Source organism: Malaclemys terrapin, chromosome 7 (genome assembly GCF_027887155.1).
Source record: "Malaclemys terrapin pileata isolate rMalTer1 chromosome 7, rMalTer1.hap1, whole genome shotgun sequence".
In the NCBI taxonomy this organism is placed as follows: domain Eukaryota; kingdom Metazoa; phylum Chordata; order Testudines; family Emydidae; genus Malaclemys; species Malaclemys terrapin.
Genome location: NC_071511.1, coordinates 48,070,687 through 48,097,112, shown reverse-complemented (window position 1 = coordinate 48,097,112; position 26,426 = coordinate 48,070,687). Strand labels below are relative to the sequence as shown.

The window sequence follows — 26,426 nt, the reverse complement described above, 5'->3', positions numbered from 1 at the left end:
GAGAGCAGAGAGGTGTAAACTTGGGGAGAAAGGGTCCTGGGGACTGATGAATATAGATAACAGCTCAACAAAAATACACAGGTTGGTGTTTCTAAGGCAGGGGTGGGCAAACTATGGCCCAGGGGCCACATCCAGCCCTCTAGATGTTTTAATCCAGCCCTCAAGCTCCTGCTGGGGAGTGGGATCAGGGGCTTGCCCCACTCCGCGTGGCTCCCAGAAGCAGCAGCATGTCCCCCCTCCAGCTCCTACGCATAGGGGCAGCTAGAGGGCTCCGCACGCTGCCCCCACCCTAATGGCTGCCCCTGCAGCTCCCGTTGGCTGGGAACCACAGCCAATGGGAACTGCAGGGGTGGGGCCTGCAGACGGGGCCACACCTCCGTATAGAAGCCAGAGGGGGGACATGCCGCTGCTTCTGGGAGCTGCTTGAGGTAAGTGTCCCCAGAGCCTGCACCCCTGACCCCCTCCCATGCTCCAGCCCCCTGCCCCAGCCCTGATCCCCCTCCTGCCCTCAAAACCCCTCGGTCCCAGCCCAGAGCACCCTCCTGCACCTCCAATCCCTCATGCCCAGCCCCACCCCAGAGCCTGCACACCCCCCCCCCCCGGAACCCTCACCCCCCCGGCACCTCAACCCCCAATTTTTTGAGCATTCATAGCCTGCCATATAATTTCCATACCCAGATGTGGCCTTCAGGGCAAAAAGTTTGCCCACCTCTGTTCTAAGGGGAATGGACTAATCCTCTTGCAGGGTAAATGCAGATTTTATTCCAAACCTCCCTTTCGTTTATCTCTGATTGCATTACATTACCGCGCTCCTAGTGAAATGTGCATAAGGATAGCAACATGCTCATCATTAGGAGGTATAAGAAAATACATGCAATATGTTCCATTTGACATACAAAAAATCCTGGAATGGTTGGAGTCTCTTATGAAAGAAGCGGAGTCCTGTTTAGAGCATGATTTTTACTTTGAATCTCTCTCCCCTCTAGGGCCGATTATGAATGTTTCCAGATTGAACTTTCCAAAAACTATGGGATGGCAGAGTGGCGAGAAGATGTCAAGAAAATCATGCTGAAGGCTGGCCTGCAGAGACTGCCCATTACCTTTCTATTCACGGACTCACAGGTACCAGAGTGTTATCAGAGTGGAACGGCTGAAAAAACAGCACTAGTTCCTCCTGGTTCCAAGGTCATATTTCAGAATTTCACCATGGATTGTGAGCTCTGCCAGATGGTTCTACATCCTCAGGAAATGGTTGAACATTCTGTTGTAAATGTTGATACGTGCTATAAATGTTAATACATGCCATGCATCGTAGCACACTTCGCTGGAAGCCAGCCAGCTTTACAAGGGATCTCCTATCATGAAAGCTGAGATATTTCGGGGTGTGATTTATATGATGTCTGGAGAACCAGCTCTGTTATTACCAGGGACACTATTTTTATTTTTCCATCTAGATTAAAAGCGAATCTTTCCTGGAGGATATCAACAATGTGTTGAACTCCGGAGACATTCCCAATCTGTATGCCCCGGATGAGCAAGATCAGATCATGACTACTATGAAGCCCATCGTTCAGGACCTAGGGCAGCAGCCCACCAAGGCCAACCTGATGGCAGCATACACAGGACTAGTTCGCAGTAATATCCATATGGTCCTTTGCATGAGGTATGAGCCCTCCCAGCCTATGGGTCAAATCATGAAATGATGTTGGGGACCATAGAGCTGCCTAGACTAAGCACAAGGCCTCCTCTCCACTCGTGCACAATTAACCCTTTTGTTCAGGATAATAATGTCTCCAAATAACACACTAATGCATTTGTGGCTCAGTTCCACCACACCTACTCACATAAGTAGTACTTTATCCATTGATTTCAATGGGGCTACTTGAGGAGTAAGATACTGTGCCACATGGTAAGGATAGCAGGATTGGGGCTACAATAACTTGCTCCAGATAGACTTAACATCAGTTTTACTTCTCAGATACCATCTTATAGGCTGAATATTCCTGTACTGTTATACTTCAGTAGCCCTCTGACAATCAAAGGAGGTGGATTTCCCCGAATACACACCATAAACCTTCCAAAGAGATACCTATCTCTATAGCCATTCCTGCCAAGGGGTCGGTAGTAACCGTAGAGCACTGTGTGGGGTGATCTCACTCCTACTTCCTTTCTCCCCTCACGATTCATCCTGTAATAGACTCCCTTGCTAACTGCATCACCTGCTCCTTACGCTGTAGGTATATAGTATGCGTTTAAGTGAGACTCGGTATTTCACCCAGCTCTTTGGAACCTATCATAATGTGCTGTTCTCCATTCTGTCCCCCTCAACCCAATCCTTGCTGCCTAGCCCTATTGGAGAGGTCTTCCGTGCACGGCTGAGACAGTTCCCCTCTCTAGTGAACTGCTGTACTATTGACTGGTTTAATGAGTGGCCTGCAGAAGCCCTGCAGTGCGTTGCATCTTCCTTTTTGCAAGAGATCCCAGACCTTGAAGCCACCTCTGAAGTTATAGATGGAATGGTAAGTGACATCCTTAAAATATAAGGCAGGTGTCCTGTGTATTCAACATGTATTTGTGCTGGATGATTGTTAGATGCAAGCGATGCAGGACGCATGTAAAAAGGCCTCATTTACCTTGTCATGGAGAAATATTTTCTGGTGGTCTGAGTGAAATCAGGAACTAACTTTGTTACAGTTGGAGATGGTCATCTCCTCTCCTTTTCTTATACTTCTGTGCTATCGTGGCCTTCAGATGGGACTGCTTGGCCTTTCTCTCTCATTGTAGCCCAATTGTATGTGAGGAAATAGTAGTTTGGTTACTTTTGTGCTCCTCTCTAAGTCTCATGCGACTTACTTCAATTTTGCTGGTGCATGTACCCTGTAGGACACTTCTAATAGATTGGTCGTCTTTCCCTGCTCCTTGTAGATTCAGGTGTGTGTAGCGATCCACCAGAGCGTAGCAGTGAAGTGCAAAGTGTACCTGGCGGAGTTGGCCAGACACAATTATGTCACTCCCAAGAGCTACCTGGAGCTCCTTGGCATTTTCACAGCCCTGATCGGGAAAAAGAAACAGGAGCTGAACACAGCGAAGAAGAGGATGAAGAGTGGCTTGGACAAGGTTGGTTCCTCAGAATCAGGGGAGCTTTGGGCTCCCATCATCTATTTAATTGGTGTACTCTTTACAGCTAAAGATCCTGCAGTGATATCCCCCACCCTGCAAGCTGCCACACTGCTGTTTACTCATAGTTATGCAATGAGAGAAAACATCTACATCTAGCTCATGCTAATACAGCGTGGGACTTTCCCCCTCTCCTCTAGTGGCTAGTCCCCATAGAGGTTATATGAACCTGCTACAGCCACTAAGCTGGTTCTTCAGCACAGGTAGTAGGGGCTCATGTTTTTAGACCCAGAGGCCCCTGGGTTCAATCCTATCTGCCAGTGATCCATCTAGGATGCATACAAGGGTGTGTGTTAAGGCTTAGAGTTGGTTCTGAATTACCTGGACTGAAAACAGAACTTGAATGACTGTGGGACACAAATGTGCCTTTTGAGAACCCCGAGCCATATTACTGGGGTCATGGCTGTGTGCCTCTGACAGCTACTGCCCATGTGCTATTCTGCCTAGAGAGGAAAGCAGCCTCCGCTATTGCTGGGAGGACTGCATGTAGTTGTGGCAACTACTAAACCTTTGCTAACACGTGGTATGTTCTCCCCTGGCCATGGTGTTTAGCACTGTGGGTGCCCTTACCTTGCTCATGTGGAGTGCAAGGACATCCATTCTGGCTATGCTTACTTTGTGTGGAAAGGACAAAAGAAGAACATAAACGGGGCTTTCCTTTCCCATTCACTCCCTGTGGAGCTGTTTGGGGTAGCTAGTTTCTAGCCCTGTGTCCTCCCGCCCCAGCACTTTGTGTATAAACTTTTGTACAGTCCTGGAGCAGACTCTGAGCTTTCACAAGCACACGCTTGTCCTGTAGGCTTGAAAATAGGATCAGCATTTGGACTAGAAACATCCCACACCACAGCTTCAGCTCATTGCTACTGCTCCTGAGAGCAATACTGCTTGCAAGGTGTGTTTTCCCAAATTTTCATAAGGGCCTTTTCACATAAGTTGTGTACCTGCGCAACAGACAGTTGCTCACACAAATGTTCATAGTGCCACACAGATGCGAATATGTGCAGCAGGACTGCACCCATTTTGCAGGCAGCACTAGGTGCCTAGAGCTGAAAACGTGACCCATCGGTCAGATACTATGAAGTTATTTCACAATAAGATTGTTAATTAAAAAGGGCATTCGCGAGCCCCCTGCAAGCACCCACTCATTGTCAGACACCATGCAGCCAATTCCATCCCTGGGGGCAGTATTCCTGACCTTCACTTCACCTTCTCAAAAGCTATGGCATCGTATTACCTTGGCATTCACTGAACAGTGTACCTAAGGGACTGAATTGCTCTCGCTTCCTCTAGCTACTGCGAACAGCAGAAGATGTAGCAAAGATGCAGGAAGAGCTAGAATCAGCACGTCCCCTTCTGGCAGAGGCAGCCAAAGACACACTGGCAACCATGGAACAAATAAAGGTACAGGATGCTTATATAGAGACACAGCCTTTCCCCCAGCAAATGGTGCAGAAGACACAGGCGAAGTTAGGTGGGGTATTTTACACTTCAAAAACAGATTCTTCTCCTTTCTCTCTCCCCACTCCCTGTAACATGGTGTAATTGATATGGGAAACTGTGCAAAAGAACCTACTGTATGGAGTCATAGATTCTAAGGCCAGAAGGGACTATTGTGATCATGTAGTCTGAACTTCTATATAGCATAGGCCAGAGAACTTACCCACAATAATTCTTAGAGCAGAGCTTTTAAAAAAACATCCTGCATTCATTTCAAAATTGCCACAACCTTTGGTAAATTGTTTCAGTGATTAATTACTCACCATTAAAAATGTACACATTATTTCCAGTCTGAGTTTGTCTAGCTTCAACTTCCAGCCATTGGATCACATTAGACCGTTCTCTGCTAGATGGAAGAGCCCATTTTTAAATATTTGTTCCCCATATATGTACTTACAGACTGTGATCGAGTCACCCCTTAACATTCTCTTTGTTAAGATAAATAGATTGAGCTCCTGGAGTCTATCGCTATAAGGCAGGTTTTCTAATCCTTTAATCATTCTTGTGGCTCTTCTCTGAACCCTCTCCAATTTATCAGCAGCCTTCTCGAATTGTGGGCACCAGAACTGATACAATATTTCAGCAGCAGTCACGCCAGTGCCAAATACAGAGGTAAAATAACCTCTCTACTCCTACTTGAGATTCCCCTATTTATGCATCCCAGAATGGCATTAACTCCTTTGACTACAGCATCATACAGGGAGCTCATGTTCAGCTGATTATCCACCACAACCCCCAAATCTTTTTCAGAGTCACTGCTTCCCACGATAGAATCTGCCATCCTGTAAATATGGCCTACCGTTTTTGTTCCTAGATGTATACATTTAGCTTTATTAAAATGCATATTTGTTTATTTGTATCCAAGCAATCTAGATCTCTCTGGATCAGTGACCTGTCCTCTTCACTATTTAATACTTTCCCAATTTTTGTGTCATCTGCATATTTATCACTATGATATTACGATTTCTTCCAGGTCATTGATAAAGAAGTTAAACAACGTAGGGCCAAGAATTGATCCCTGTGGGACTCCATTAGAAACAGACCTGTCACTGCCTGTTCCCCATTTACAGTTACATTTTGAGACCTATCAGTTAGCCAGTTTTTAATCCATTTAATATGTGCCGTATTAATTTTGTATCATTCTAGTTTTTTAATCAAAATGTCATGCAGTACCAAGTCAAACACCTTACAGAAGTCTACGTATATTACATCAACACTGTTACTTTTCTCAACCAAACTTTTAATCTCATCCAAAAAAGATAGTTAATGTGACAGGATCTATTTTCCATAAACCCCTGTTAATTTGCATTAATTATATTTCCCTCCTTTAGTTCTTCGTTAATCGAGTCCTGTATCAGCCACTTAATTATTTTGCTTGGAATCAATGTCAGGATCACAGGCATATAATTACCCGAGTTATCCTGTTTATCCATTTTAAAAATTGGCACAATATTCGCTTTCTTCTAGTCTTCTGGAAATCCCTCAGTGCTCTAAGACTTACTGAAAATCACCATTAATGGTCCAGCGAGCTCCTCAGTCAGCTCTTTTAAAATTCTTGGATACAAGTTATCTGGACCTACTGATTTAAAAATGTCTGTCTTTAGTAGGTTCTGTTTAATAGCCTCCAGAGCGTCTAGTGGAATGGAAAGAGTGTTATTGCCATATGATGAGACTGCATCCTCTGTTTTTCCCCAAATACAGATAGAAATATTAATTGAACACTTCTGCCTTTTCTGCATTATTATTGATAATTCTCCCATTTCCATCTAGTAATGATCTAATACCATTAGCAGGATTCTTTCTGTTCCTTTTAAAAACATCCTTTATTATTTGAATGTATATTGTTGGGCACAGTCAGCCCTTTGAGCATTCTATCAGTGCATTCCCACGCGCTTGGTACAGAGCATATAAAGTGTTTTTAACCTTGACCATATGTAAAAACAATGCTGAGCTAGGCACTTTACAGTTAGAAGCCTTGAAATTCACGGTTGTCCTCTGCTGGAGGGCCAGTATTGATGCTGAGTTCTGTAATTGTGGCTCTCCCTTTCTTTGAGAGAGATAGGTGCTCCTCAAGTGGCTATGTCCCATTTTGCCTAAGCAAGATATGGTAAATCAGCCTGATCACATGTAATAAGCTGCTCAAGTTTGCAAACAAGCCTAGATCTATAGTGGCCCTGTGGGACAATCATTTTCAATCTATTTATTGTCCCCACATCTCTTCCTTTAATTGATCCACTCATAAGAAAGGCCCTGTTTCCATTGCATTTCCCCTCTTGGACTTCCCAAGTGTTTTTTTAAACCATGCAAGACTGAAGCGGTTAAAAAGCCTAGGTACAGTCAGAAAAGTGACTTAAAAAAGAACCTTGTTACTCAGAGCTGTCACTTAGGTGTGTCCCAATTCATGTCTGCTCACTGTACTGCCAAAAATAAGCATTTACTGCAGTTTATGCCCGCAGAGCGAATGCAGCAACTATGGGAGAGGGAGCTGGAGGCTCTTCCAGCTCATCCATCAACAGAGCAGTGACATAAATGTCAGCTGAAAAATCTGTACTGCTAGCAGCAATGCACAAACTAGAATAGACTTCCATGCCGACGTTCAGATCCCACTATGAGTCTGTGATGCTCGAGTAGGAGAATTCATCTTGTACCCTGTGCAGATTTCATCAGGCATCAATCTCTCTCTCTCACACACACACATACACACACACACACACACACACACACACACACAGTAGTTGGAAACACTGGATGTTGTCAATGAAAACAAGGCCCTGAGCCAAGCAGCGCAGGTGCATCAGTTCAGGCCTTTGGAAAATAGGGCCCTTGTTCTGAGTCTGTGTCTGGCACTGCAGGTGGACACGGCTGTGGCGGAGGAGACTCGAAATGCCGTGCAGGCCGAAGAGATGAAAGCCAAAGTGAAAGCTCAGACAGCCCAGGCCATTGCAGATGATGCCCAGAAGGACCTGGCAGAAGCTCTCCCTGCACTGGACGCTGCTCTAGCCAGCCTAAGAAATCTTAACAAAAATGATGTCACGGAGGTAATAGAAGGTGGAGGGAATTAATGCTTTGCGTGAGTATGTCTTTCTTGGGCAGCCCTCTCTGAATCACTGTGTCAATGAGTGCCCCTAGGCACTGTGTTATGGAGCAAGGCTGCATCATAGCTGTAAAGGACACTAGCAGGAGAATCCATACCTATGCACAAATCTGCAATCTCCTTTCTGAAGCCATGACTGGGTTCTAGCATTCAGGATTCCTGGTCCTTTAAAAATCTTAAAGTACATTTTTGTAGAGCCTTACCGTGCTGAGACGCAAGCAGCTTCACAGTAATGTTTACTAACGTGAATCCATATCATTAGACAAGATGAGCCAGGAGAATAACAACAATGGGTAGGGCCCTACCAAATTTACAGTCCATTTTGGTCAATTTCACTGTGGTAGGATTTTAAAAATCATAAATTTCATGACTTCAACTATTTAAATCTGAAGTGTCACAGTGTTGTAGTTGTAGGGGTCCTGACCCAAAAAGGAGTTGTGGGCGGGTCACAAGATTATTGTAGGAGGGGTTGCGGTACTGCTACCCTTACTTCTGCACTGCTGCTGGCCAAAGAGTGGAGGCTGCTGGCCAGGAGCTCAGCTCTGAAGGCAGAGCTGCCACCAGCAGCAGCACAGAAGTAAGGTTGCCCTGGTATGGTATTGCCCATCCTTCTGCAGCGCTGGGCCCTCAGGCAGCAGCTGCCACTCTCTGGCCACCCAGCTCTGAAGGCCACAGCGCAGAAGTAAGAGTGGTATGGAAAAATATTTCCACCCTTACTTCTGTGCTGCTACTCTGCTCTCCAGCCACCCAGCTCTTAAGGCAGCACAGAGGTAAGGGTGGCAATACCACAACCCCCCCCCCCCCCCCCAAAACTCTTGGGTCAGGACCCCCAATTTGAGAAACGCTGGTCTCCCCCATTAAATCTGTATAGTATAGTGTAAAAGCAGACAATAGACCAGATTTCACGGGGGCGGGAAGAGACCAGATTTCACAGTCCGTGACGCATTTTTCAGGGCCGTGAATTTGGTAGGGCCTTAACAATGGGATTTGGAGCAGTCACATTGAAGTCACCATTTCAAAACCTGCCCAGGCAAACAGTAATCAAAGAGTTGGCTACCAGCTGAAAGCATTTTAGTGGCTTTGTGAAATGAATCTAAGTGAACTAATGACATTAGGAACTGGACCAGCATCCACATAGAATCATAGGACTTTGGAAGGGACCTCGAGAGGTCATCTAGTCCAGTGCCCTGCACTCATGGCAGGACTAAGTATTATTTTGTCCATCCCGGATATCTCTAACCATCATGACAAGCAGCAGCCCCTGACCCCCTAAGGCAAGGGATGAACAGCCATATAGGTTTGGCTACCTGTACACATCCAAGTGGTCTTATCTCAGCAGGGAGACCTGGCTCTTAAACAGTCCAATCACTTGCACAATCTAGATGCAGACTATTAAATAACAGCTTTAGTCACAGTCCTCTCACTCCTAGCCAGCACATGCAGCTAGCTGGTCTGCCTTCAATATTTTTAGGCTGGCTATAGGACACCAGGGATGATGTGTTATTGTGAGCAGATGCCAACTGTCCACACCATCATGGTAGAATAGGCTGGTTAGATCAGGTTTGGAGGTTTAATGGCAGGGCAGCTTAATGTAACTTGCACTGCTGCTACAGGAGCTCTCTCTCTTCTCTGGCCAGAGAGGACTTCAGTGTAGATGCAGGCTTGAGAGGCTGGACACTAAATATCTTTTTAAAAAAAGGGAGGAGGAAGTGAACATAATTAGCGTAGTTTAATGGAATTCAATAAGTGTCTTTGCTTTAGAGTTAACCATGGAGAAAGGAGGCCCGTTCCTGATTTCAGTAGGTGAGCAGTGCCAAGCAAGCCTACCATCAAAAAAGCTCTGAGCTAAGCCACACATTTCAGCTCTGGAGCAGTACAGGAAGGAGGTTTTTAGCAGATGGCCTGGGAAACAAGCTCCCCTTTTCCTTCACAGGGTTAGGTTTGGAGCAGCAGGGGAGAGGAGACAAATGGAACCAGGAAGGACAGAGACAGATGCACACATAGCCTGCCCCATGATTATGAATCAATATCTCATTCGGAAAAATACCATGAAACATGCCTTTATTTTTTACCTGTTCACTGCTCCACTGCTGCCCCACTCACACCATCCTTCCAGCCAGCTCTAGCCCACTGCACTGGATGAGGAGCGTAGAATTCCAGGCACTCACCCCTCCCCTGGTCTGCCCACGCAGTGCACTCCCCTTCTTACCAGCCTCCGTGGGCATAATGCAGAGTTCTGTGAGGTTTCCCACTATGAATCATGGAAGAGCGTTAACTTCTCTTCACAGTGGCCTGTGCACCATGAGAAACCCACCCACCCTCAGTGACACAGATTTTATACATGGTAGGGGCAGGTTTCCACCCCAGTGTCAACCCCAGGTACAAGCCTCATGGTGGAGATTTGATCTTTTTACTGTGAGGAGGAGGACAGGACAAAGTAATATGTAACTTATCAGTATAGCAAGGATCTCTGCGATTCTCCATCCTTTGGGGCAAACACTTCCAGAACAGGCAGCAAAAATCTCCTCAACCTGTTCCCTTGGGTGCTGGGTGGAGTTGTTCCATTGCTGAGCCCTAGGAGAAGGCTAAGGCCTGTGTCTCCAGCTGCTGCACCACCTCCCTCAGCCGGTTGGCATCATGGAAGAAGTGCACATAGAGATTGCGCTCCGTCCGCTGGAAGTGGGTCTGCAGGGATTTCCGTTTGGCCTTCAGGTCACTCAGGAGGTCCATCAGCATCTGATAGAGTTTGGCCTGCGTGGCACAGAGTTGCTCCATAGGCTCAGCCAGCTCCTGCAGGGAACGGGGGAAAATCCAAACAACCGTGTTGTGGAAGTGTAGGAAAGGAAAATCGTCCTGCCATTACATTAATGAATCATGGAGCTGAAGGAGAAAGCAGCTCCACACCAGCCTATCAAGATCCCCTATAATCCAAAGGGGATGCTGCAAGCAAAATACAGATATCTCTGCAACATGACCCATGACTGCTGATTGGCTGGCAAGGTCACGTGATTTTAGAAGGCCTCCAGAGAGACCATGTGGAGAAGAAAAGCAAGTGATGACACCACCCCAGGGGTTGGGGGTCCTTGCACACCTGGGCATTCAGCAGTAGTTGATTGGAGTCACTATACATCATCTTATAGAGCATCTCATCATCAGACTCCAGCATGGGGAGCTGGGCTGGGGACACTGCAAGCTGCACCTCCAGCATCCTCTGCTCCTGGCGCAGGCGCGAGCCACGGCTTGCCAGCGTCTCGTAGGTGCGAAAGAGTTGCTTCTCCTGGCCCTGCTTCTCCAGCATCTCCCAGAGCCTGAGAGAGGGGGAAAAAGACAACACAGAGTGAAGGCAACAGCCAGAGCTAAGGAGCAATGATTCCCTTAGGGACTGGATGGAGCTAGCACCCCCACATCTCTGGGAGCCCATCAGATTTTGCAGAATTTAAGCCTTCATTTAAAGAGAGTGTGACTAGCTCTAATGGTTGTGAATATGAGAGTGCCCAGATGCAGTAGGGTCTGCCTGAACCTCTAGACTGAGAAGATGGAGCAGCTCACTTGGAGCTGCTCCCATTCATCTCAATGGGGACGTGCGATCTCTCAATGCCCACGAAAGCGAATCAGACACACACCTAGGGATTGCCAGACTGGATCGGAACCATGGTCCATCCACTCCATTGTCTTGTCACTAACAGTAGTCCTCACCAGGTGTTTCATAGACTTCAACTGTCCATTACCAGGTTATCTGCCCACAGAGGAAGTTTGTGTCAGCAAAGGGGTTCCAAATAGCTGTAGTACCCACTGGCTGGAGCATGGCTGAATATATGCCCTTGTTGACGCATAGGGAAGGAGATGGGTGTGGAAGGTCCATGCTCCTCCCTATGCCCACAGCTCTGCATCTATCTGGCTGAAATGTCTGCATCATTGGCGCTAGACACTATTTTTGATGCAAACCTGGCAGAGGAACAATTTCATTTTGTAAGACTGGTAAGTCAAACAAGAAGCTTATCTACCCAGTTTCTGGCCCTTCGCCTTGTATTGTGAGAGGGGAAAAGGAAGCAATAGATTTGCCTTTTTTAGACTATTGATTATTTTGGATCCATCATACTCCCCTCTTCTTCTCTTTTCTAAAGATTTCTTCATATGGCAGCATCTCTAGGTCTCTAATAATTTATGACTTACTCCTCCACTGACGGGCATCACGCCTCCTCCCCAACTCCAAGGCAAAGCCATTTTTACCGTATGGTGGTGACATCACTGGGATCTATCAGAGTGCGTGGACAGATCTTGATGTACAGGCTGGAATCCTCAAAGCAGGCAAGCCGCCCTTGTAGATTGGCACTGGCTTCCTGCAGGGCAGCTAACATCTTTTCCAGACAGGTCCCCACCTGCTGCTGCTCCTTCTTCTCCAGCTTCAGTTGCAACCCCAGCAGCTCCAAGCGGCTATGCTGGGCCATCAGCTGCCCCGCAACCTCTTCCTGCTTCAAGGTGGTATACCCAAGGTGAACTGCTTCCCCATCGAGCTCTGCACGCAGGACAGGCAAGTGAAGGAGGTGAGCAGTGGCCTGAAGGAGGGGCACAAGGTGTTGGGTTTGGGTCTGGTCTATGTCACTTTGGAGGGCACACAGCTGCTCCTGGAAGGTGGCTATGTGAAGGCTGAGCTCATCCTCCACCATCTGCAAAGCAGAGCACAACCAAGAGACATGCACTCACAGATATGAAAGGTCTTCCTGAACTCTGCAGAAGCAGCCCTGGGTGGAGCTTTATCTCCCCTTGTAATATATACTGGCTCCTACCCACACCTAAATCAGAGGCTTTCCCACAGCCCAGGTGCCACTGCTACTGGAAGGGTGGAGGACAGGAGCAGGGAGAGAGGAGAAGACCCCTACCTTGTTCTCTTTGCTGCTCTTCATGGCCCTCTCTGCCCACTGCAGTCCAGCCCAGATACCGTCAACTTCTGCTGAGGTGGTGATTAGCTCTTTCTGGCTGCAGATGTAAGCCAGTGCCATGCGATCCAGCTCCTCCTGGTAGCTGCCTAGGCTCTCTAAGAGCTTGGCTTCAGGATCCCCCATGCTCTCCAATAGCATTATGTGGGCAGCTTCTGCTAGTCCCTTCATCATTTCCTGGCAGCTGTCCTGACCATATAGGGCTTCCACACCCGCAGCCTCTGCTTTGGAGCGGTTGTCCTCTTCTGGCAAGGATTTCTGGGGGACCCCTGCCACTGTCTCCCTGACCAGTTCCTTCTGGGTCTCTACACCCACTTTGGGATCCCCCTCACACTCATTGAGACTCCCAATGTTCTCTGGCAGCACAGTCTGAACTAACCCTGCTGGGGCCTGAGTATCCGGCTTTGCTTGGGAGCTTCCCTGTCTCTTCACTCCCTGTAAGCCTGCCCCCTCAGCATCTGGAACCTGGGTGGTGCCTGGCAGTGCCTTCTGGATGAATGCCACTAAAGCTCTTGTGGCCAGCTCCTCCAGCTCCATGTAGTGGCCCAGATCTGCTTCAGACATCAACACCAGAAGCCTCCCATTCCCAGCTTCCCTGTACCACTCCGCCAGCTGGTTTGCTGCCTTGCAGACCTGGCTCAGAACACTGTTGGTTTGAGAGTTCTCCATCTCTAAGTCCAGCTGGGCCTTCCTCAGCACCCGGCCCACCTTCCTTTCCTTGTCTGCTAAGTGGCACAGCTCCTGCTTCAGGCTAGCTGCACGGATCTGGAGCTTGTTGCGCCGTCGCAGCTGGCAGGCTCTATGGCTATGCAATGCCTGTGCCTCTCGCTCCAGTGCCTCTAGGGGCAGAGCCTCATCCTCTGACATGGCACCCTTCAGCTGCGGGCATTGGCGGCAGGTTTGCAGCACCTCCTCTAGGGCTTCACCTTCCAGAATAGGCTTCCCTGAACTGAGCAGGGTCTGATAGGCTTCCACTTCCCCAGGACTCAGTACATTTTCCTCCCCCACTGTGTTACAGAACCACTCAAGGAACTGCTCCGTCTCGGGACAGTCAAAGAGCCAGTCAAAGTCCTTCTCGTGAAGGGCATCAGCCATGGGGTAGACAGTCTTCAGGGTCTCCACGAACTCTGCCCCTCTGTTGACCGTGTCCAGTAAGAAGCCCCTGGAGCGTCTCCGGGTGAACATGGCAAGAGTAGTTAATGCTGAAAAAAAAAAAAAAAAAAAAACGACATGGTGTATTTCTGTTGTCCTCCCATGGAGGCACAACACTCCCACAGCTCTGCTCAGCAGCCACCAGATCTACCCTGTGCAGCACTCTCTGGCTCCAGCGAGGACTCCAATCAGTCTCTTCTCCAGCTCTGAAGACAAAGCCCTGAGTTCAGGGCACACCTTCCAGCAAACCAACCCCCAGGGCAGCAAGAGCTCAATAGGAAAACCCAGAGAGTCAAGCAGTGAACCCACCCTCACTGCCCATTGTCTCAGGCCTATTGGCTGAACCCATCTGAACACACCAGGTCTGTGTGGGATCCAGAGGTTTTCTAATGAAGGCAGATCATGTAGCTACCACGCAGTAGCATTTACAGCCCTAAGGAAAGTGGAGAGATACCCATCCCAAAGGATCAAGGACAGGCTCCTGGTAATACTCACCAGCACTATCGTTCCTACTTAAATCTACCAGAACTTGAAGGCCTCACTTAAATGAGTCTTTCCTCATCAATCATGCTGATTTCACCTGTAGCCATGAGAGTCCCCGACCCCCTTTCCTGGATCAGAAGCCACACCTGCTGGTTCAGGTGAGATGCTTTACCAATCATTGTATTCAGTAATAATTTTGCTCATGGCCTTAGCACTGAAAGAATGACAAAGCAGAAACCCCAAACCCTGTAAGACAGACTGTGTAGCCTGAATAAAAAGGAGGGATAATTACATAGGGGTAAGAAATCATAACATGCATGCTAAGGTTCTGATTAGGTATAGGCAGTAGTTAGATTATATCCCACCCCACACACCACTGAGATCACTAGCTAGTGATATCATGTGCCTCACATCACTATTTTACAGAGTGTATGAATGACCAGTATGCATGGCATAAAATCTGCTTGTATGTTAAACACAAGTCAGCACATGTGTGAGAGATCCTGAGTTGGGGGAATGGCTATAGCAGTGATACAGAGAATCCTGCCGAATAGAGACAATCAACTCTTACACTTTTGAGAATCAGCAAACCCAGATTTAAAGGGACATTGTAAAGTTCACCATCATGGGGGAAATGGTGTCTGGCAATCTGAACAGAGAACTTGATGTTTCCCTGGATGTGGTTCCTGGCTGTGCCACTGACTGACTCTGTGGCCTTGGGCAAGTTTCTCCACCCCTCTACATGCACTGTATGGAAGGTTGTGGTAAGAAATTCCACTTTGGATAGTATATGACAATAATACAGGATTCAGTCCCCTTCCTGTGTCAAAAGCTGGGCTGGGCAAACTGGTGTTCCTTAGTGCTAAGGGAAGGAGTTACATCTCCACATTGGTGTCATGAAGGGACCCTCACCACCCCGGCAAAGAAGACCCTTCTTCAAACACAGGGACCATATAAACAGCGACCACTTTTTTTAGGCCTACACACAAGGAGACAGAGTTAACGCTCCTAGTGCTTAATTGCTCAGTCCTTATGGGGCATCAGCACCATCTATTTTTGGCATGCAATAGTTGCCAATATGCAGTGCAGAAAATCAGGTTAAGGACTGTGTTGACCAACTCCCCATCTTACAGGGACACTTATTTTTTCTAGGTGCGAGCTATGCAGAGACCTCCCCTTGGGGTGAAGATGGTGATTGAAGCTGTCTGTATTATGAAAGGAATCAAGCCCAAGAAAGTGGCGGGAGACAAGCCAGGCTCTAAGATGGATGACTACTGGGAGCCGGGCAAGGGCCTTCTTCAGGACCCAGGGAAGTTCCTGGAAAGCCTATTTAAATTTGATAAGGTAAGTAATGGCAGACGGCAGAGGGATGGTCATGTAATTGGAACTCAAGGATCTGTCTACCCTTGAGTGCCCCAAAAGTGAGAGGGGATGTGCTAGGCCTACAGGTAATGAGCTGATGTTATGGGTGATGGTATTATGCCAGAAACAGATAATTGGAGCCAACTTTCAGCCCAGAAGCCATTAAGGGCAGTACATTTTAAGGAGTGTGAAGGGGATGCTAGGGTACGTGGCCTAGGGTGGGGATTCACTTTTGCTAGATAATCAGTGGTTCTTGCATGGTTTTGTTGTTTGATCACCTTGGGCAACAAGAAATTATTAAAGACATAATAAATGTCCCCCTTCTGATTCTCTCCTTGCCTTGCTTAGGAGCAGCGTTGGAGCACACACAACTGCAGTTTTAGAAAGGTGGTTCCCTAGTCTTGCACAAGGAGATTGTAGCAATGCAGGACTCACCCTGCAGCACCTCCTGCAGGTCATCCAGGGAATTAGCTTGTCCAGCCTTTGGGGCACCCTCTGCAGGCCAATGTCCTGCTTGTTGCTGGCCCCTATGTCCCTCCCAGACCCCAGTGCCTCTTTAGCTTGGGTGCTGCCTCCTGGCAGTACCCCTACTCCCTGGGCTCCCCTCCTGGGGGAATCCCCACCCTCTATCCCCACCTTGCCTCAGTGTTCACTGCCAGTCCTCATCTAGCCCCAGCACACTGGGGCAGACTGCAGTCTATAAACCACTAATCATCAGCAAGGGGGGTTTGAACCTGCTGCCTCTGCCTACCCCCAGGCTGCACCCCCAGTACCTATTTAGCCTTAGACAAGGCCTGCAGCATGGGGGTTTTCCAAGCAGGAGTTCCCCAGTTCCCCAGCTCCCTTGCCCTATTCCCCAGCACTGCTCTACTCCACTTCCTTTCAGTTCCCAGACAGCCAAGTCTTCCCCTCTCTACCACTAGAGAGGGACTACCTGTGTGCCTGGCTCACAGCCTTTTATATGGCCAGCTGTGCCTGATTGGGGCGAGGCCAGGCTGTGGCTGCTTCCCCACTCAGTCCAGCTTTTCCCCTGCCACAGCCCTCTTCCAGGGCTGTTTTTTTTTAGCCCTTCAGGACAGGAGCAGGGGACCACCCCGCTACAGAGATGAACAAGGAGCCATCATGCCTCTGGCTGCAACAATTTATTTTGTAAGCATAACTGTCCAGCCCAGAACCCAGTGGCTGCAGTGCTTGGGAAGTCTGGGCTCACAAGCAGTCTTGGACCTCTCACTACATAGCGAGTAGAGCTGAGATTCCATAGCTTTCTTGGGGTCTAGCAAGAGGATGATTATCTGCTCACTACCCCCAGGTTTCTGGTTAGCTGGTTCAATCAGCAACAGTGACATAATAGGAGTCCATGTGTTCCCTCTCCTGGTGGGAGGATAACTGTAGCACTTGCTGTGGTCTGGCAGGAATGAGGGAGTTAGAGGCTGAAGAAAGGTCAGTGAGGACTGTGTCTGAGGATACGGGAGATGCTTGCAGCCCTGTTTGAACTGGCCTGCATTTAGTACCCGACATAGCAAGGAAAGACATTCACTTACAGGGCTTGTGACCGGGACTAGGATAACACAAAGATAAAGAGAAACACAATTATTTTAGCCAGATTTTCCTGTTCTACAAAAACCTGCTTAATCACAAGATTATTTTTCTGCAGCCACAAAGACTACCAGAGGGAATGAATAAACAGAGACCGATTCACCTTCATCCAAATAATAAGTGAGGGAAGGGCACCAGCATGGAAAGAGGGGCAGCACACAGACTGTTTCACACAACAGCAGCATGGGATTTCACACTGTCATGCTCATAGCACTCTAAGCCCTTCACTCTCTCACTGCGAGATCTCCCACTGGCCCCCTAATGCTCTCAGCCCTTTGCTCACCATCTCTCACCGCCCCTCCATCATTCCTTTCAGGACAATATTGCAGATTCAGTAATTAAAGCCATCCAGCCGTATATTGACAACGAGGAGTTTCAACCAGCAGCCATAGCCAAAGTGTCCAAAGCCTGCACCTCCATCTGCCAGTGGGTGCGTGCCATGCACAAATACCACTTTGTGGCCAAAGGAGTGGAACCAAAGCGGGTAAGAGTATTGCTTGTGTGTGACACACTGGGGTACATGGCACCTGGTGAGCCTGGAATAAGGGCTTGCCTACATTTACAGTGCTGTACCCCTGCAGCTGTGCTGCTGTATAGTGTAGTGAAGATGCTACATATGCTGATGGGTGGAGGTACTCCACCTCCCTGAGAGGCGGTAGCTGTGTTGACAGGAGAAGTCCTCTGATCCACATAGCGCTGTCTACACCAGTGTTTAGGTCAGTAAATCTGCATTGCTCAGGGGTGTGGCTTTTCCATTAAAGTGAATGGGACTATACAGCCCTTCCTGGTGGGAGTAGTGAAAACTGCCAGCCACATGGGAGAGACCAAAGAGTATTTAAAAATGAACAGAACAAAGAGTCTGAGCCCAAGCGCAGGGAACCAGGTATGAAATGTTAGCCCAGAACAGGCCCTCTGGAGGAATATAGCAATCCCAGCAAAATCCCTTATCCCAAACATCCCCAAAACTAATACTTTGACCAGTGCAAACTGTATTTAGAGGAGCTCCCCATATCCCACTTGTATTTTAACTTAATGCTCTCTACTGGGGGTGGGGGGCAGGGAGGAAGGGGAATGCGACCTGGGCCAGCTCCTCAGCTGGGTGTCAATCAACATGGCTCTACTGAAGTCAGAGCAGTGCTGATTTACACCCACTGAGGAGCTAGCCCCTGAATCCTGCTTTACTACTTGGCTTGTGGGCTGCAGTAGCCATCTGGAGACTGAGCAGGTAGTTGGATGGGAATTGAAAAAAAGTTATAAAATCATCGCATCGCCGCACAAATCTACTCCTCCATCCTCCTGTGATGGCAGCGAAGAACACCAGCGATCTTTCATTTGCTTGTCAAAATAATTACACACCTAGGCCAGCTAGATAGTTTGCAAGGTTACTCCAGAAACTTCCCCCCCCCCATCCCAAGTTCCACCCCTTTGGAGGTTGTCAAGCAGTGATCCAAGAGTGTCTAAGCTGGATCCTCAGCTGGTGTAGCTCTGCATAGCTCTGATTTACAGCAGCTGAGGAGCTGGCCCATGTCTCCCTCTAGCTGTAAGAACCAGCTGGTGGCTTTTTTCAGGGGTAAAGAGTTGATGTGGGTTTAAACTATTGCATTTTATGATTAAGTGTTTGGTGGTGAGGCAGACATTGCTCTGTGCCCACAGAGGGCCTACCTTCCCCTCCTCAGCACATGCACTCTAGAAGGGGGTAAGGGCACAGGGCCCTTGTGTGATGCGGAGGAAAGTTTAGATGCCGTACTTGTCACTGGATTTTTTGTACAGAAGGTAAAATGTAAGTTTGTGGTTTAGAGACAATTGTGTTCTAGGGGGTTAAACTTTCATTCTAATCCTGGCTCAGACAGCAATTCTTTTGTGAGCTTGGGCAAGTCACCATGTATCTGCTTCAGTTTCCCTATATATCAAGGGGCGATAATACTCGCCTGTCTCTAGGGGAGTTTGAGGAGTGATTAGTTGATATTTGTGTAGTGTTTTGAACATGGAAAGTGCTACCGTTGTATTATTATTATTTTAGTTCCTGTGGAACACTATCATTTTCAAGCACCTTATTGCACTTGGAGAGGTCTTGGTGCTGTGTTTCCTGGTTAGAGCTCCCCAAACGTCCATTTGTCACCATTGTGTATAGTCTGTTTTCTCTGCAGAGTCAGAATTTGTGTGTGTGTGGGGGGGGGAATAACAGTAAATAACAGTGCTTAACTCACGTCTGTGGCTGCTACTACTAACAGCAAATCAGGTTCCTAGCAGCCAGTGGTTAATCTTGATAGATACCCTGAAAGATATTGGGCCCCCAGCTCTGTACCCCAGTGGTTTCAGAGACACCTGGGAATGCTCAGCATCTTTGAACCTCAGGCTGTTTATTTGGGTGCCTAAACACTAAAGTAGGTTCTTAATGTTAAACACCCTATTAGCCTAAGTAACTTGGCCAAGGCAGTGATGAATTAAGCTATGGGTTGGATAAGCCAAGGCCCACGGTACCTTGGAGATGGGAAAGCAGTAGCATTCAGGGGTGGGGGTGCTGAATTCTGACTGCATAGCATGAATAGCCTAGGTAGTTTCTCATGAATATAGTCCAGCTCTAAGCCCTCTCCCTTGGTGGTGGAAGTCTGATCTGGAGTTCCAATTCATCTTCTCTTTTCACAGCAAGCCTTGCGGGAGGCAGAAGAGGACCTGCAGGTCACTCAGAAGATCCTTGATGAAGCCAAGGACCGCCTGAGAGAAGTGGAGGATGGTATTGCCACCCTGCAGGCCAAGTACAGGAGCTGCATCGCCAAGAAGGAGGAACTGGAGCTGAAGTGTGAGCTGTGTGAGCAGAGGCTGGGCCGGGCTGACAAGGTGAAGGATGGAGCCAAATTCCGACATCAATTCCATGGCAAACATGCTTTTGGCATATTCCTTACTAGTAATGAGACATGCTGCTTGGGGGCTCATGGGGCTAACAATAAAAGTCTCATCTCTACATGCTGCTTCTAATGGCATTTTCTGCCACACAGCTCATACTAGTAACAGGATAGACCCACTGGGCCAGATCCTGGCCCCAGCTGTGACAACACAAAGGAGTTAGGAAGCTGGTTTAAACACCCAGCTGCCGATTACTCTGGTGTGGGAGAATCCCTGGGTGACAAAGCTGTCTTCCCCCATTCCCGTCCCAGCCCCAGTGTGGAGGGTGTGCCTGAGATAGGCCAGGGGCATGACAAGAGCGTCACTAAGCCCTGGCAATATGCAGTGCTTGGGGGGCCATTGTGGCTGATCATAGTTTAAAAGAGTCATTGGAGCTGTGGCACAGCTAAGGCACCCCTCATAGGGATGTGGGCCATAGGAATGGGGTTGTGCTATGAGAAAGCTGGCTGGTGATCTGGTGTGTGTGGTTGTTCCAGTTAATTAATGGCCTGGCAGATGAGAAGGTGCGCTGGCAGGACACAGTCCAGAACCTGGATTATATGATCAACAATATCGCAGGAGATGTGCTGATTTCAGCTGGCTTCGTGGCATACCTGGGCCCTTTCACAGTAAGCAGATCACTGTAGCTCTTTCTTTGAAGGAGCTGAGTACAGCTTTCCATCTCTCTTAATCCCAGGGTCTAGAATTCATACCTTCTTTGTTGGTAGATCAGCTTCCAAAAGCTGAAGGGAAAAGCAGATCACTGGGACAAATTCAGCTCTCAATGATGCCAAGGCAGTTGCATTGAAGTTGGAGATTGTGCTAGTGTTACAGCACAGAACTCTGTCTGGTGCCAAGAACTGTCAGGCTCACTACAGTTATCCAATTCAGCTAGTAATCGGACTGCCTGTGGGGTTCCCAAAACCATATTCTCTATGTTTGGCCCTTAAAGAGGGAAGATTTCTGGCCCTTAAAGAGGGAAGAAGGTCTGGCCCTTAAAGAGGTGAAGGATGTCACCAGCAAGTCTAAACCCTGTAGAGGCTGTGCCATGGAGCACGCGTGCAGCAACCAGGCAAATGGACCTCAAGTTTCCCCCTGGTCTGTTAAAGAGGTTAGGCTGAGCCATGGAGCTGGATTTGAACATGAACAAAAGTCAGAGGGTTGATTTTAAAAGCAAATCACCCCAATGCATAGTTCACACTAGTGTCTAGCTGATGGAGCGTTGCTTCCCTTGGCAGGGCCAATACCGCACAGCACTATGTGAGGACTGGCTAAAGAAACTGGAGGAACACGATGTCCCGCACACCAGGGAGCCAAACTTGATAAGCACTCTGGGAGACCCAGTGAAAATCAGATCATGGCAGGTATGTGGTGGACAAGAGCATTAATGCAAACTGATGTCTTGCATGATGATAATCCATTCTGTGCAATGAAAACCAAAGGACAATGCCAGGGACAACACAAAGAGTTTGGATAGCAGGAGCAGCCAGTTCCCTGGCACAAATGACCAAGGGAGAGATCCCAGAAAGGAGCAACCTGTACAGCTACCAAAAGCACAGGAGCATCCCAGCAAGTGATCCAGCAGGAGCAGCCAAAGGCCAGTTATGTAGGGCACTGATAAGAACAGCACAGCAGTAACTAACACCATACTGTCTGACTGCTTGTACTGATAGCAAATATCTGGAAGAGGTTCCTCTCCCCAGGCAGACCTAGTATAATGAAAGGAAGAATCATCCCAGTCTTGGCCTGTGAATTAGCTGCACCGTGTAATGGGTTGCCTGTCTAGAACCATATGGATTCCCACCTATGCTACAGATTTCCCTGTGTTATAACATTGTAGTGCCCTGGCCACGTTCAAACAGCTTTGACTCTGTGGAGGAGACCAAGCCATGTAACCACATATTATGGAATAAAGCTAAAGCCCTGGACCCAAATCCTGAGCTGTTCGCAGCAAGGCCAGTGCAAAAGTGACTTTAAGCAACATTTAATCTTGGCATCAGCCAGCTGCCAGGCTAGCTCCTGGCACGTATCAGAGCAGCAGGAGGGCCATTCTACACTAAATGCCCATGCCATCAAGAAGCTGTTCTCGTTGACAAGATAGTGACATAGGGATGTATAAGCCATGTCCCTTCTCCTTGGCTCACCACCTCATGCTCTACATCACCCAAAGATCCCCCTTCACAATGGGAATCCTCAAGAGGCTGGTTGTGGTGATTTTAGAGCTGTTTTGAGCAGTGTAAAGGAACTTTATTGTGGTGGAAGACCTGGCCCTGATCTCTGCACGTCTGTAACACAGCTCTGTGTCATGGCATGGTTCCCTCCACAAAAGCAAGACCAGATCCTGTTTAAACACTGCTAGTGCTAGCAAGACTCTAATGCAGCTTCCCTGATAGTGAGGAGAGGGCTTTTTGGTGAGAGTGATGTGTTAGAACCATGCTTGGGGAATCTAGCCTAAAAATGGTTTGGATAGCACATTTCTCAAGAGAAGAATTACTGTCCTCCCTGGTCAGAGAAGCACTGTTAGAACCTTGCTAGCTGCAACAGTGTTTAAGTGTGGCTGTAGTTGGCCAGGTTCTGATTCCAGAGTGTATAAGATCCATGTGAGTTACTCAGATGTGTGTATCAGACGTTAATGTGCTGCGAGATGGATAGCTCTGCAATTTATCAAACACTGAACTGTGGCAGGAAAGAATGCCTATGTTGTAAGACACAGTTGCTGTTAGACATCTGATGTGCTTTTTCGGCTGTGATCAGATTGCCGGCTTGCCTAATGATACCCTGTCTGTGGAGAATGGAGTAATAACACAGTTTTCACAGCGCTGGACTCACTTCATAGACCCCCAGGGACAAGCCAACAAATGGATCAAGAACTTGGTAAGGGCTTCTACCACTCTTGACAAGTGGTAGCCAAGTTTGCTGGGATCCTTCCATTGTTCTAGCCTCAGGGTCAGAAGATTCCCAATGGTTCCTTCTATTTTTTTCCCTCCCTCTCTCTTCCTTTCCTTCCTTTTACAATAGACACTGTTTGGAGCTGTGTATAGAGAGGCCTTAAATCCCTTGAGGATGGGATTTTCATAGGAAAGGGACAAGGAAAAAATCCAGCCCACCACTGCAAAGCCTCACCCACCCCAGAGGCAGAATAGATGGGCTTCGCAGTTTGCCTTAAAGGTCCACAGATTCAGGCTACTTTCACTAAGGTGGGAGAAGAGTCCAGGGCCCTCACTGAGCACTCCTGTTGTTTTATACCAAGGGGGCTCCAGCCTGAGACCGTTTCCTGACCATAACTGTGGCAGGATAGCTCAGGGAGGAGAGAGGAAGTCTCCCTTGCGGGCTTTGAGAGGCAGTGTGGCCTAGTGACTAATGTACTGGACTGGGATGCAGGAGACCTGGCCTGTTGGGTGTCTTTGAGCAACTCACTTTAACCGCTCTGTGCCTCAGTTTCCCCCATCTGTAAAGTGGAAATAATGATACTGCCTCTTGTGTAAAGTGCTTTAAGATCTACCGATGGAAAGTGTATAAGAGCTAGGTATTATTATTAGAACCAAACCACTCACCATGTCTTGTGTTCGCCTGCCGGGACGCAGTTTGTTCTATATGGTCTGCCTCCAGACTGCTGTACATGCAGAGTGTTTCCAGAGAGAGCCGCTGGTGCTTTAAAGTGGTGGAATTGGGGGGAGGGGATTTAGCAACTTTCCTTACTGCTGCTGCTGCTTCTCTACTCCCTGGATGCTTCTGTAGTCCCACCTGACTGCTCCTGCCTTGCAGGCTAGTCAGAGGCAGATCTTTGAGCCCTTAAGCACTGAAGGGCAAGGGATTCCACTAAAGTTGCAGCTATGAAAGTAGGAAGTCAGGAAATGCAAAACATACCCATATTACCTTGGCCACATTGCAGTTAGTAGGCATTTGCTACAAGGTCCTGATAGGTAACACAGATGAAGCCTTTGTACTTCCTTTTTTTTTTTTTTTTTTTTGTATTTGCAATCTTCATGTTGCAGTAGCACAGTTATTTGTTTAGGCCTGGTCTACACATGGGGGGTGAGCTAAGTCGGTCTAAGTTACTCAACTTCAGCTATGAAAGTAGCGTAGCTGAAGTCGAAGTACTTAGAGCTACTTACTGCGGTGTCTTCACTGCAGTAGGTTGACTGCTGTCGCTCCCCCGTCTTCTCGCGCTGTGGAGAGTCGACGGGAGAGCACTCAGTGGTCGATTTATCGCATCTTCACTAGACATGATAAATCAACCCCCGGTGGATCGATCACTCTGCCGTAAGTGTAGACATGCCCTAAAGTGCATAAGCAGTTTGGCTCCCCTGCTTTGCCCATCCCTACACTCTAGACTCCCCTCTCACCATCTTGTCCTTCAGGAGAAGGAGAATGGTTTGGAGGTGGCTAAGCTGAGCGACCGGGACTTTCTGCGCAGCTTGGAGAACTCCATTCGCTTCGGGAAGCCATTCCTGCTGGAGAACGTAGGGGAGGAACTGGATCCGGCTCTCGAGCCCGTCTTGCTGAAACAGGTTCGTCCCTGCTGTTTGTCTGACGAGATGAGCAGGAAGGCTGGTTGGCCTGGAGCTGGGGTGGAGTGGGCTCTCCAGCACTGGCATGAAGAACGGCTTTGTCCTCCCTTAGTGAAGATGTGTCTAGTAAGGTTGAGATTTTGGATGCAAAGAATTTAGATGCTCAGTACAAATTAATGGAAATTGTGCCTCTAAATCTCCTAAATAGCTTTGAAAATCTTTATCTAGCCAGCCTGCAATGGAGCCAGATTAATAATGGAACTCTCTCTTTGGCAGGCTCTCAACACATCTATGTTTTTTAAATGTAGAAATTCCGACTTGTGTTGTCCGTGTCCCTCTTTTTACAGACTTATAAACAGCAAGGCAGCACGGTATTGAAGCTAGGCGATACAGTTATTCCTTACCATGAGGACTTCAAGATGTACATCACCACCAATCTGCCCAATCCCCACTACACGCCAGAGATCTCCACCAAGCTCACGCTGATTAACTTCACCCTCTCACCCAGGTAACTGGTCACCCCTTTGTACCAGTAGCCACTGAACAGTTGCAAATATTGGCCACTCTCCTGCTCCTGAGCTATTGAAAGCAAACTCAACATGGAGTGAGTAAGGATGCTCCTGTGCTTAGGGTGCGAGCCTGGAATTCTGGAGATCTGGGTTCAATTTCCTGCCCTGCCACAGACTTTCTGACCTTGGGCAAGTGACTTAGGGGCAGGTCTACACTACAGGGCTAAGTTGACCTAAGATACGCAACTTCAGCTACGTGAATAACATAGCTGGAGTCGACGTACCTTAGGTCAACCTATTGCAGTGTCTACACCATGGTGGGTTGATGAGATAAACTCTCCCGTTGATTTACCTTATGCTTCTCATTCCAGTGGCATACCGGAGTCGACGGGAGAGCGATTGGTGATCAATTTAGCGGGTCTTCACTAGACCCACTAAATCGACCCCTGGTGGATCGATTGCTGTGCAAAGTGGAGAAGCCCTTAGTTCCTCTGTGGCTCATGAAGATAATAGCCTTTCTCTGCCACACTGGGGTTTTGTGAGGTACTCGGGGATTATAGTGATGGGGGCCATGTACGTACCATAGATAGTTGCACCATGTGGCTCCAGAAGAGATGGGACATTTAGTTCAGTGGTTCTCAACCATGTGTACGCAGAGGTCTTCCAGGGGGTACATCAACTCATCTAGATATTGGCCTAGTTTTACAACAGGCTACATAAAAAGCACTAGCAAAGTCAGTACAAACTAAAATTTCATACAATGACTTGTTTGTACTGCTCTATATACTATACACTGAAATTATTTTATAATTATATGGTAACAAGGAGAACGTAACAATTTTTCAGTAATAGTGTGCTGTGACACTTTTGTATTTTTGTCTGATTGTGTAAGCATGTAGTTTTTAAGTAAGGTGAAACTTGGGGGTATGCTCCAACATCCCAGCGATAACATCCAAGGGTTTTGTTACAGTGGCTTGGAAGACCAGTTGCTGGGACAAGTGGTAGCTGAGGAGCGACCGGACTTAGAAGAGGCCAAAAACCAGCTGATCATTAGCAACGCCAAGATGCGACAAGAGCTGAAGGAGATAGAGGATCAGATCCTCTACCGGCTAAGCTCCTCCGAAGGAAATCCTGTCGATGACTTGGAGCTCATCAAAGTGCTGGAGGCATCCAAGCTAAAAGCAGGGGAAATCCAGGTAAGTGACTGATTCACAGGCACAGACAC

At 48.0% G+C, this 26,426-nt stretch overlaps 1 protein-coding gene across 1 annotated transcript in view; it reads left to right on the top strand.

The window, feature by feature from the left end:
* Positions 1-26,426, top strand: part of DNAH1 (dynein axonemal heavy chain 1) — a 139,778-nt gene that overhangs the window by 81,291 nt on the left and 32,061 nt on the right. The window contains exons 49-63 of the mRNA XM_054033606.1: positions 987-1,122; positions 1,455-1,663; positions 2,348-2,519; positions 2,926-3,117; positions 4,468-4,578; positions 7,527-7,712; positions 15,493-15,684; positions 17,615-17,782; positions 19,945-20,136; positions 20,679-20,810; positions 21,420-21,545; positions 22,936-23,055; positions 24,543-24,692; positions 25,040-25,200; positions 26,172-26,397. Of these exons, the coding sequence (XP_053889581.1) occupies positions 987-1,122; positions 1,455-1,663; positions 2,348-2,519; positions 2,926-3,117; positions 4,468-4,578; positions 7,527-7,712; positions 15,493-15,684; positions 17,615-17,782; positions 19,945-20,136; positions 20,679-20,810; positions 21,420-21,545; positions 22,936-23,055; positions 24,543-24,692; positions 25,040-25,200; positions 26,172-26,397 (2,473 nt within the window). The remainder of the gene's footprint in view (positions 1-986; positions 1,123-1,454; positions 1,664-2,347; positions 2,520-2,925; positions 3,118-4,467; positions 4,579-7,526; positions 7,713-15,492; positions 15,685-17,614; positions 17,783-19,944; positions 20,137-20,678; positions 20,811-21,419; positions 21,546-22,935; positions 23,056-24,542; positions 24,693-25,039; positions 25,201-26,171; positions 26,398-26,426) is intronic.